The sequence below is a fragment of the Brienomyrus brachyistius genome, chromosome 22, assembly GCF_023856365.1.
Source record: "Brienomyrus brachyistius isolate T26 chromosome 22, BBRACH_0.4, whole genome shotgun sequence".
NCBI lineage: Eukaryota > Metazoa > Chordata > Actinopteri > Osteoglossiformes > Mormyridae > Brienomyrus > Brienomyrus brachyistius.
In genome coordinates, this window is record NC_064554.1 from 16,060,958 (window position 1) to 16,072,473 (window position 11,516).

At 45.5% G+C, this 11,516-nt stretch overlaps 1 protein-coding gene across 1 annotated transcript; it reads left to right on the plus strand.

The window, feature by feature from the left end:
• Positions 1–221: 221 nt before the first annotated feature.
• Positions 222–6,865, plus strand: metrnla (meteorin like, glial cell differentiation regulator a). The gene is made up of 4 exons (XM_048990735.1): positions 222–573; positions 3,392–3,780; positions 5,661–5,720; positions 6,105–6,865. Exons 1-4 carry the CDS (start codon positions 476–478, stop codon positions 6,416–6,418), a joined length of 861 nt encoding a protein of 286 aa, XP_048846692.1. The 5' UTR covers positions 222–475; the 3' UTR covers positions 6,419–6,865.
• The last annotated feature ends 4,651 nt before the right edge of the window (positions 6,866–11,516 follow it).

Genomic DNA, 11,516 nt, shown 5'->3' on the forward strand with positions numbered 1-11,516 from the left:
CAACAATATGTGAAGCCGTGCACACGACGACGCAGCCCGACCGCAAAGCGTGTTCGGACGAGGCAGGAAGCGCTAAGACCGCAGTTATGCAGGAAGCTTATCTGCACTTCTTCGTATTCCCATCCTAGGAGTCGCGCGACTAAGCGTTCGCGGAGTGTGCGTGGGCGTGGCCTGGCGGGCGCCGCGCCTTCGTCATCGCGTCAGCTGGCGCGAGGGGCAGTGACGTTATCGCCGAGCTCGGGGCAAAGCGGCTGTCGTCGCTCGCGCTTTAGTCTTTGGGCTGCAGAAGGTGTTTCTGCGTGGCGTTGGATGGTCGTGCTGGAATGTTAGCGTAGATCTGCCAGAAGTGGATAAGGGGGACGCGGTGAGGGGACATCGGTGGAGGGAGCACGATGTAGCTGGAGTTAACGCCACGACGAACGCGTATTTGTAATAGGGAGAATCCCGAGCGACTGAGTCTCCGAGCGGGGCGATTATGCTGCCGACGTTTCTTGCGTTTCTGCTGGAGCTACTGCTGCTATGCGGGGCAGCCTTATCGCAATACTCCAGTGATCAGTGCAGCTGGAAAGGGAGGTGAGTTACGGCGATTACGAGGGCACACTTTGCTCACAGTTACAGCTCAGGTGATGCATTTTCTTACCCTCCTCACTTAGTATAATTGCTTTGCCTTTATTTTTCCGTGAAGAGTCTCCGTGGTAATACTGAAAACCATGGATTTTTGTAATTTTATAAAATACCCAGAAAGTTGTCCCATTTACTTATGTTTTGGCTCAGGTACCATTCCGAGATTATTCGGAGTTTGAAAGCCCTTTCTTTTAAAACTGTATTATTGTTAAATTAATGTGTACTACTATATTCTCTCGTAGGGACTTAGTTTGATGAATCAGCATTCAGTCTAGGATCCATCTGATAAGTTTAATAATAAATTGCAACTGATATGCACGTAGCAGTATTTTACAGGGCTATACAAATAAACGTTTGGCCGCTCGGTGTATTTTCATACGACGTTAGAGTCCCAGCGAAGTTTATTAGCGGTTCAGTCCACACACACGACTAATAAAACAAACATTTTTTGTCTTTAATCTGTGACGGATTTGGTTGAAACGTAAGAGCTCAGGGCAAATTGTGAAATAAGTTTCTTTTTCCAGATTTCTGTTTGCAGAAATTTAGTTCACATTCTTTTCTCACGGCTAAGATGCGAATGTTTAACTCCTGACGATTATTTATTTATTTTAGGATTTAAGTTTAATGTGATTGTCAGTGTTAGAATTTACCTGTAGTTGGCTATGGGTATGTGGAGAATTTTACTGAATATTACCGCTGGCTTACGTTGGCACTACTTATTTTCATGCAAGTTAAAGTACGAAATTTATCCTAATGTATTCTTTATGCTCTAAATTTCCTTTTTTCTTATTCGACGTATGTATGGTCTTGTTTGATCCCGCATCTTATATTTTTTTTAACGCAAAGTACATTGATTTTCATTTCTTTTATAGCAGAAATACTGTCGTTTATGTGTAGTTGAGCTGTGAAGAGGTTTTCGGAGTTTTGTCAAGAGTTTACAAGCGGAGATTTCCGTATTTCGCGCGCGTTATAGCCTAAGTAAATAAGCACATACTTCGTGTGTCAGATTGTTTAATCCACATTGTATCGTAGGTTAAAACGTTTTCAAAGCGCCATGTTTTTGGGAATAGTCTGTTAATCGCTGGATCAGCAGTCCTTCGCGTCCGTCCAGGAGAGGTCCGCTGGGATCAAGAAGCTTTCCAGTGCACAAAAACTCGCATAAAATTAATAGAATCTGCTTTGCATGCTGAATGGCAAATGCTTTAACCGCCGCATATGGACTTGGTTTGAATGTTTTTAAGTTCTAAGGCATAAAGAAGTGCAGCCCATTAAATCTAAACCAGTAACGTGTTTCCAATTACGCCATCTTTCTGCTAGACTTAATTGCACACACACAAGAAATGATTTACGGACTTAATTAAAAACAACCTAATAAAACTCTGGACTTGAGCCGTGGTAGCTTGTACGCCTTACATTAATGCTTTTTGATTTCAAGTTAAATTGTCCACCCACAGTAATGCAATGAATCGGAGCGTCCGCAAGTCACATCAATCAGCTGTTCGATGGGCAACAGGTTGTCATGTGGTGTGCATTTCGGTTCTGAGATCTGGATGCTATCTGATCTACAAAGACAGAAAAAAAATGTATCAGGGTCTACCTCATCAGAGAGTACTCATGGAGACTATAGAAAGGTCTCGTATAGAATAAAGCCCTTTTTTTGTTTTGGGGCTCACGCTCACATCAGCACGTGAGAATGTTCGTTTTAACATCAGACTCAAAACCTTCTGAAGAACGGCGATTTTGGAGCAGGAAGCGAAGAAATAGGGATTTACGGAGAGACCGCTGGCCGTGCCTTTATAGATCGGTCAGCGTTTAAGCGCGTGACGGGTCGTGCAGCCGGGCGCGTGCGCGCGCGTTGGAGAGTTGGAGTAGCCGCTAGGTTAATGTTCAGTGACCATTAAATCATAGATTTAAAGAACAAATGTCGTCTGAAACCCTAATATAGCATTTTAAATCGGGCGTCGTTAGTCACGTTTTTCTCATTTTGGCAGAGAAAACCCAAAATAAGGATTTGGCTGCGGATGAAAGTCGAACCGCATAGTAACTGAGCTAGACGTCGCCTGTGCCGCCTTGAGATCTACACACGACGCTCCTTTAACACAGATCGCCTTCAATAAAGCGCCTCACCTCTTGGTGCTTATCGCTTTACCGCATGTTCCTCTTCATTTGCCTGTTCAATAAACCACAGGGGCGCGTCGGTCTCACACCTCCTCGAGACCGGCTTGATAGTAGCTCTTTTGAACTTCGCCGCTCATGTTCTTTAGAGGGCAGCTGATACACCTTCACTGTCTTTCCTCACCCTCGGCAGTATGTTGTAAAGTAATTTCTTTTTAGACTGCGGTGCCTCTGCCGCTTAGGATATTAAGGGCACTATAGACCTGTTTCTTGATGCGCTCTAAGTAAAATAAGAGGGTGAATAAAAGGTAACGAGCCGACGACACTTCCCCAGTGACATTGTGCTGGATTAATACGATTTGGTCTTCGCGTAAATGTGGGCGTGGTACCATAATCGGACTAAGGTCCGGTCTTATTTTAAGTATAAAAGTGCAGTCAAGCATGTAAGGCAGCAGTTTATGCGCGCGTCTTGGTGTTGGGCATTATTTTTTATTGAAGTCTGTGCTCAAAGCTTAACATGAACAAATCGCTTCGCACTATGCTTACTCGGAACTGAGTACACTTTGTGCTGCTTAGTGCATGAGAGGTCTGCCTGAACTTTGAACTTGTAAATGTATCCTAGTTGTAACTACCCCCCCCCCCCCCTTCACAGTGGACTGATGCATGAGACGCACATGCGGGATGTGGAGCAGGTCTACCTGCGCTGCTCCCAGGGGGCGCTGCAGTGGCTTTACCCCACTGGTGCCATCATTGTCAACCTGAGGCCCAACACTGCCTCCCCGGCAGCCCGCCGCCTCTCCGTCTGCATCAAGCCCTCCAGGGACTCGCAGGGTGCCAACATCTACTTGGATCGGGCCGGCAAGCTGCGGCTGCTCCTGCGGGAACGGGACCAAGCGCTGGGACACGTGCACTGCTTTGGCATCCAGGAGGGGGCGCTGTTCATTGAGGCCATACCACACCGGGACATCAGCCGCAGGATCACAGCCTTCCAGTATGAGCTGGTGAATGAAAGACTAGTGCCTGACCAGGACTCCCTAAGTAGTAAGTTACCTTCTGCAGAAGCCGTGTGAAACATGAATTTTGTTTATGTAATAAATACTGAAAATTATTATATATTTTTTTTCCTTACGGGGTCTCTTAGGACTATGGAAAATAAAAAAAATACATAAACTGGGTGGATTGAATATGAAATCATGGCCTGATTATGAACCTTGCTGAAAGTTAAGGCGGCTCAATCCTTTGTTCTGCCTTGTCCTTCTCATAAAAGCAACAGAAAATTTTATTCTTGAAAAGCAGAAGGGAAATACATTTGGCTTCATTTGTGAAGGCCGGGTGTTGTGGAGTTTAATAGTTAAATCAAAATGGATATGAACTACAAATGAACCAAGCATTATTTTCCCCAAACCTCAAAACTTATAAAGCGTGGCAGTGAACACTGTGTAGCGGTCTTTGTGAATGAGGTTTTCCAAAAACCTCACGTTGTATGTTTCTTGTAGTCTACCTGCCAAAACCGAACAATCAGAGGTACTATTTAGGGGATTTTTTTTTTTTTTTTTTTTTTTTTACACTTCTGTTCCTTCACAGCAGTTGTAAATATGATCGATCAAGCTCACATCTGTTGCTCTTGCCTGAAATATGGCTGCATGGTTCTGGGTTTATGCTGGCACAATACATGTAGTTGAGTGATGCTGATGAGCCTTAGTGTTGTAAGACAACAGGATTTTTATAAATTTTTTTAAATGAGACATTCTCATAGGATTCTGTTCGCCTTGATGTTGCTGGCCGTCTGCTATCATAGAGTTGTGGCGGGACAATGAGTTTGGAGATATAAGGCCTGCAGCTGGATCAAAAGGTGGTCTGGGGGTCGAGTCATCGAGCCGCCCACTTTTTTTTTTTTTTTTGTCTTGCATCCCTCTGATCCACATCAAGATACAGTTTCTCTCTTCATATTCATGGCAGAATATGTCTGAAACCAGATGTTGCAGGGTCACTCCCCCACCCACCCCCCAAAGATGGTTCTGATCCGAATAGAGTGGAATTAATGTGGGGGCCAGGCATGGGCGTGTGGAAGCCAGGGCATTCCTGTGGTTCTGTTTCATGTCTGACATGTGAGCTGAGTATGACTTGGGGAGGGGGGATCAAGGCATTGGGCCCAGAGAGGGCTGGGCTAAGCCAGACCGATCTACATCAAAGCACCCTGCTTTTGGTGGGGGGATACACCTGGAGAGGCGACACTAGGGACATGGGGTGTTCCAGCTGTTGCGGGGGTTTTGACCTTGTGACCTTTCACCTTGACGACGTCAGCAGCATTTGAAATAAGTTATACTCTAGTCCAAACTGCAGTTTCACATATGGATTCCTTTACCGATCCTATAGTCAGACATCACCCCTTTTAGATGAATTCATTTCTATCGTCTTCATTTGTTTCTGATGGGGAAACATGCTCGGTGTAAGGGAGCCTGTCATCTGTGGAAGGGTAGCTGGTGAGACTTGTAATAAGACTGCAAAAATGAGATGAGCTACAGAGGCACAGGTCATGCTGTTTTTGCAAGAGAACTTGGCAGGCAGTATCTGGGGGGGGGTGGGTAACTTGGTGTTGACGTTCTTTGTGAGTTCCGCCCCTCAGTTTAGTGGTTGGTTTAGCTGGTTGCTCTTGGTGGCACAGAAGCTGTCTTGAACAAAACTGAGCTAAAAACTTGCTAACGATCAACTAATTTGTAAGGTAGAAGGGCTTCAAATAGTGCAACGTCTGTTTGTTTTGAACTCCATTTAAGTACTGGGGGAGGGTAGTTTTGGAGAGCATCTATTTGTGTGACTGAGTTGTTAAACAGATGTGTAAATGTGGAGTATATTAGAGAGCTCAGTTTTCGTATGCGTGTGTTGGCCTGAATCTCACTTCTGGCCTGTTCTCGTCTCCACAGCTCCCTGCCAGCCTTGCAGTGACCAGGAGCTCCTGCTGGCTGCATGTGCCAGTGATTTCGGTAGGATCCATGTGTCCATCTATTGCAGTGATAAATCGAAGGAGCACATCTCAGCTCTTTCGTGGTTTCTCCTTTTGCTCACCAGTGTATGTCGGTTTGACACGTGGAATTTGGGTGCTGTTCAGCTCTGCTTCTGCAGCATCGCATTACATTTACTCAACAGCAAGAAAAGCAATTTGGTTTTGCTCCATTTTCAAACTGCAATGGAGTCATGCATTTTAACTGTAACAGAAATATGTTTGATAATGCAGCGTGAGTATTGTGTAATTGCAATTCACTCTGTCTTCATGTCTGAATGTGCTGCCTTCCAGAAGCAGAACAAACAAATGCTTTTCAGGGTAAGTTGCTGTGGACATTAACATCATTCTTTCTTTTTCTGTTCAGTGGCACGAGGCAGCATCTTGGATGTGGAGGAGGTGGTGGAGCAGACGTCCCTTACAGTGACTCTGAGCCGGCTGTACACACAGAAGAGCCAGGTGTTTCTGTCGGGCGGTGGACGGGCGAAGCGCTGGACAGGGCGGGTCAGGATGCCCCCCCAGTGTGAGGTGAGGCCTGGGGAGGCCGAGTACCTCTTCACTGGGACAGTACGTTTTGGAGAGGCATGGCTTGGCTGTGCGCCCCTCTACAAGGACTTTCTCAAGGTGTACACAGACGCTGTGGAGCAGGGCACCAACCCCTGTCACATAGAGACGAACTGAGCCGCCTGTTCCAAGCCTTCTAACCTGCCTTAAAAGGAAAAGGGGAGGGGCTTTGCTTTTAGAGAGCAAAATGTTCACATGCTCTATCCCTCACCCCCTTTTCTGATTTATTGAAGCATTGAATGATACCAGGCAACATACCCGGACATCAGAGGACTGCATGAACCTCCGTGGAGGGACATGTGACCTCAGGTCCTGGAGTAGCAGTCATAAATACGTGTGAAAATGTGAAAGGACATTTTATAAATACAAGTGCTTTGTAAAAAGCTTGATGTATAATTTTGAAGTTGTTTCTTATGACAGAAATGTATGATTATAAAACTTGGTTTGTGATGATTTTTTAAAAAGAAGGGCAATTTTAGCCTGTAATTTTTCTTCAGGCTGATAAATTGTAATGGGTTTTTTCCTCCGCCAGGGAATAAAAATCTTTTTTTTCCTGGAGCAGAATTTATTCACTGTGTGGGTTTTTTTTTTTTTTTTTTTAAGGGAGTACAAATGGTAAATGAAAGTGGATGTGTCGCTGCCCATGTGTGTCCCTGCCCCCAGACATTTTAAGTTTGCAGGCTTTCAGGAAACATTCTGTCTGGAACAGCTGACACGTGCTACAGGGGTCATGCAGCAAGAGGCAGCTGGCATCCAGACGACGTAGTCCTTCATGTGACCCGGGCGGAGGGTAGGGTACAGCCCACGCGAGTGGGAGGATGGTACCTGCTGATGAAGGATGCTGACCTTGGAACAGTGGTGGCAAAAGGTGGGTGTGGTTGAATCCAAGTGCCAGGTCTTGAAGACATTAGGGCTGCAGAAAAATGTGCAGCTGGTAAGTGGTGTCTTAGGAAGCTGGGATATTAGCCCTGGAACAGCTGAAATTAGAGGAAGCAATTAAACCTTTTGTCATAAAGTTTTAGGCGGTGGTCTGAGTTGGGGGTTAGGGTTGAAGGAGCATTTGCATGAATGTTTCATTTGTCTTTCCCCAGTAATTTAAAATTTGTATGCTCTGATCAGTCAGGTGTCAGTGCCGTCCTAGTTGTGCTGTATGGGGCTGTTTGCTTGTCCTATGGCCGTGGGCCATTGCTTCACACTCTGAAAAAGCGCAATAACTGACTGGATTAAGCACAGTGGGCTGGTGATGGCCCAACTGGAATGCTCTCTGAACCTGAGAGCTGTTGGTTTTAGTAGGACAGTGTTATAAATGTTTTTGTAAGGCGAGGGTGTAAGAAGACCCAGTGAAAGATCCGTCCCGTAGCATGCAGCCAGCCTGGGGACGGAGCAACCCGCTGTGTGGCTTAGCCAAGCTGGGCTCTTTCCTTTTCTTTGAGGCGGAAATGTACGGGGAGCTCCCTCAATAAGTCAGCGCAAACAGATAATCGTTATTCTAGACGAGTCCCGTGAACCCGATTCAATATCAGAAGTCCAGCTGAAAGGCAACAGCCCAGCCGCGCTGGGAAATGCAAACAGAGTTCCCATGGTGACCCCTTCGCTGGTGGGCGCTCGCTTTGCCTGGCTGCGTTGGAGGAAGGGGGGTGGGGTGAGGGATGTGGTACTGGGGGGGTGGTTATTAAATAAAAGGGCCTCTTGCTGTAACACATCATTTAGTACTAAATGTTAGAAAAAGGTCTTGGTTACTCCTAAAGTGGCTGTCTGTTAATTCAGCATTGAGTGGTTGGCGTTTGTCTTGTTTTATCTAATCTTTCTGATGCTGCTTTTGGCATGTTTATTTTTGTTTGATTTATATTTTATTCATAGACCTTGACAGCATTAGCTATTTGGCCCGTTTCTGTGTTAAAGGGTTGTTGAAAACTCTCTTGTGTGCTCCCATCCTGAAGAAACTGACAGTGAGATTTGAACATTAGTCTGCACAGCTGCATGCGTGGCGGCTTTGAGCTGTTAGGGTGTTGGGACAGGCTGGGTTGGGTAGAGGGAAATGGGCAGAGTTTTGAGCTTGCCCGGCTGTGTGGTGACATTTCTCACTCTTTTTGGGAAGCAGAGGAATGTGCGGAATGTGAGTTCACACTCCGCTCGGCCAGAGTCCTCCTCCCCCTCACCTCTGGCCACTTCGATCAATGGAAGCTCTGTGTCTTCCACGTGTGCCCCGCCCTCGCTCTGCAGATTTCCTCAGTGATTGGGCCCAACCCATGCCAACAGCGTTCACTGGCCAGCTTTCGCAATGCCCGCCCTCAGGATCTAAACCCACCACCTTCTGGACACAAGTTCCTAAATCACTGAGTTACACCCTGCCCACCCCTGCCCTATCCCCCATACCGTTTGTTGAGGTCTGTTCTTATTTGTATGGTGTGACCCTGATTCCCGGTACAGCATCCCATGATTTTGGGCATAACAGGAGTTTTCCCATCTGTCATCTCAGCATCTCCTCCAAGTAAGTGGTGTTGCCTCTTGCCGTGTCTCCTTAGTAACGTGATTTTGGGGCCCCATACAGCATGCTCTTTTGTTGAAGGTATGTATCAGCATATCTAGTCTTGCAGACTGCCCGGTTTCTGGTTCCTTGGCTGTGTCATGCTGCTGAGCAAGTTTCTTGCACTGAAATTCATTAGTAAATCCAGCTGTGGTACTCCATGGTTTATTAAGCATTAAATCTATGCAGGGTTATACACAAATCTGCACAAGTGTTGTTCACAGGACCTTATGATTGGAATATAAAATTCGTTTCATCTATGCACCGGAATGCTGGTTCCTGAAAATATCAAGGGTGTCTGGATTTGGCCAGAATACCAGAGAGATGGGCTGATATCTATTGCTAGGACATTTCCCCTCTCTTCAGGAGGACTGGGCAAACGACCGCAGGGACTTGGCAATCCCTAAGCAAAGTGAAGGTGGGATTTAAGACAGTTTGGGGTCAGATATCAAAGGGGTTCAAGGGACTTTTATGCTTCCAGGCTTCTCAGGTTGGTCCCACAGAAGGGGGGCCTCGGCTACTACGCCAGTCACTGCTCTGCAGCTTCCCTGGAACTGGGGAATGAGGGAGAAGTGAGATGATACAGGCAGCCTTGTGATGATTACCCCAGAGTTTGATGAATGGCTTAAGAAGGCTCGAATTCTAAGCATTAGGGGGGTCACTGTGAAATGATTAATAAAAGTTAGTGTTTTGTCGTGACAGCGCAGTAGTAGAAATATGCTTCTGTGGTGGGTTGGGGTGAAGGGTGAGCGTGTCCTACCACTGCAGTACTCGCTACCACCAGCGACCCCCCCCCCCAACACCATTTTTAGTAACCGGACAAACGGCTGACTACCGAAAGTCCTGATTTCCCCTGAAACTGCACCTGGCAATTGACCACAATAACTTAGCACTACATTCTATGAGGATAGTAGGTTTGGCTTTTTCTGTTTTGGGAGCCTGGCAGTCTAGTCGTTAAATGCTTAATAAATGAGGATAGATTCTGACATATTAAATATACTATACCAGATCAGTCTGGCAGTTTTCAAACTCCTCATTCAGCTCTGTGTAATAGTCCTTCCGTTTAGCTTTTTGCCTTTTTCGGCTGTCCCTGGTGTGCTGTTCTGAATAGTGAAATGATTGGAGGGATGACATGGACAAGGCCCTAAGAATAGGTCCTGCAGAATCTAAAAGATAAAACTTTCCCCTTCCCCACTGGATGCCCCCAGCCCCCCACCAAACCTTCGCAGCTGCCTTGGGTATGCTAGACATGAAGCTCTTGGACATAGTAGTACTTTATATGACAACTCACACACCCCTCTGCCTGTGTAAAATTTGAAACATTAACTGGCCCCGTCTGTTAAGACCATTCTAGAGCTTAATCCTATGTGTATTTTTAGTATAGTAAAGTATGAAATAATTAAACATTTGTAAGTCCATTGGCTGGATTTCATCCCTAGAATAGGACTGGCATGAAAGCTCAAGGGGTCCCGTCAGTTACGAAGACTGTACAAAGACGAATCACTTGCCCATTGCATACATTTTCAATGTTCTCTGGCCTTTTCTGTTTCACAGAATCATACAGTGGCACACACGTAAATTTTAATATATATAATTATATATTACAATTTTTGTTCCCCATGTTTTTTTTTTAACTCCCCTAAGATTTTGAATCTCTGTTAAACATAAGTTTAACACTATGTCCCGTGAGCTAATGTAAATATTCCATGTCTTGAGCACCCTAAGACATTTAGTGTCTTGGTTAGTTTTATTATTATAATCCATAATCGGCACACAGTGTCATTTACTTAATGGGCCCTTCTCTCTCGAGCACAACCCCAGTGCAAGCTCACTTGATAAAACTAAAATGACTAAATAGAACGTCGGTGCGTGCAGGAACTCTGGGCCTGGGTCATGCTGTCTTGACCAGCAAGCACACCCCCAAAGCACTAGCCTGTGGAAAGCAAGCATGTGATCTGCGTACCTATCTGAAACCAAACATGCCCAGGCCCAGGTACATTTCAGAGGTCTGAGGAGCTCTCGGTGCTGTCTCTGTCTGGCAGAAACAAGGAAACATACTCCCCAACATCACTGAAGTTATACTCTCGCATATATAGCACCAAGCCAGTTGTGGTCGATGCCAAATCTAGCAGAAATTTGTTAGTAAACTGCAATGCAATTTTTAAATTAGGATTTGGGTTCACCAAAACACTCGCCATCGACCGCAGTCCTGTGACCACAAGCTGTCGGGTTGCATTTCTCTACCTAATTCAGACCGCGTGCCAGAGGTGAGAGGTCACATTGAGGGCTGTGTTGATGCCATTGGCAACAGTCAGCAGAAACCAGAGCTGTAGGGAAGGTCTCTTACACAAACACACAATCTGTATTACTGAAATAGGTCTTTGTGGTTGGGTGTTCCAGCACAAGGCTCTGGAAAGTTCCTTCACTGGATACCTTAGAGCATAAAGCTTACTTATACAGCTGTGAGTGCTTCAGTAGATTGTATAGCGGAGCAGTTGAGATCTTTGTGAGGATATATGTGTAATGTTAGGGCTTTTGCATTTAAACCATGTAGAAAACATTTTTTCACACTGTAATGTTAATATTCTGTTGTTTTGGATCAATGTTTCATTGTAGTATTAGGATATTTGGTAATGCTTTACATTAACTGCACCTTCACAATGCATTCAGAGAACATTCATAAGCAGC

Excerpts from the sequence above, each read along its gene's own strand:
- metrnla (XM_048990735.1), top strand. The coding sequence starts at position 476 with ATGCTGCCGACGTTTCTTGCGTTTCTGCTGGAGCTACTGCTGCTATGC. Across the intron at positions 574-3,391 it reads CAGTGCAGCTGGAAAGGGAG|TGGACTGATGCATGAGACGC; the intron begins GTGAGTTACGGC and ends CCCCCTTCACAG. Across the intron at positions 3,781-5,660 it reads TGACCAGGACTCCCTAAGTA|CTCCCTGCCAGCCTTGCAGT; the intron begins GTAAGTTACCTT and ends TCGTCTCCACAG.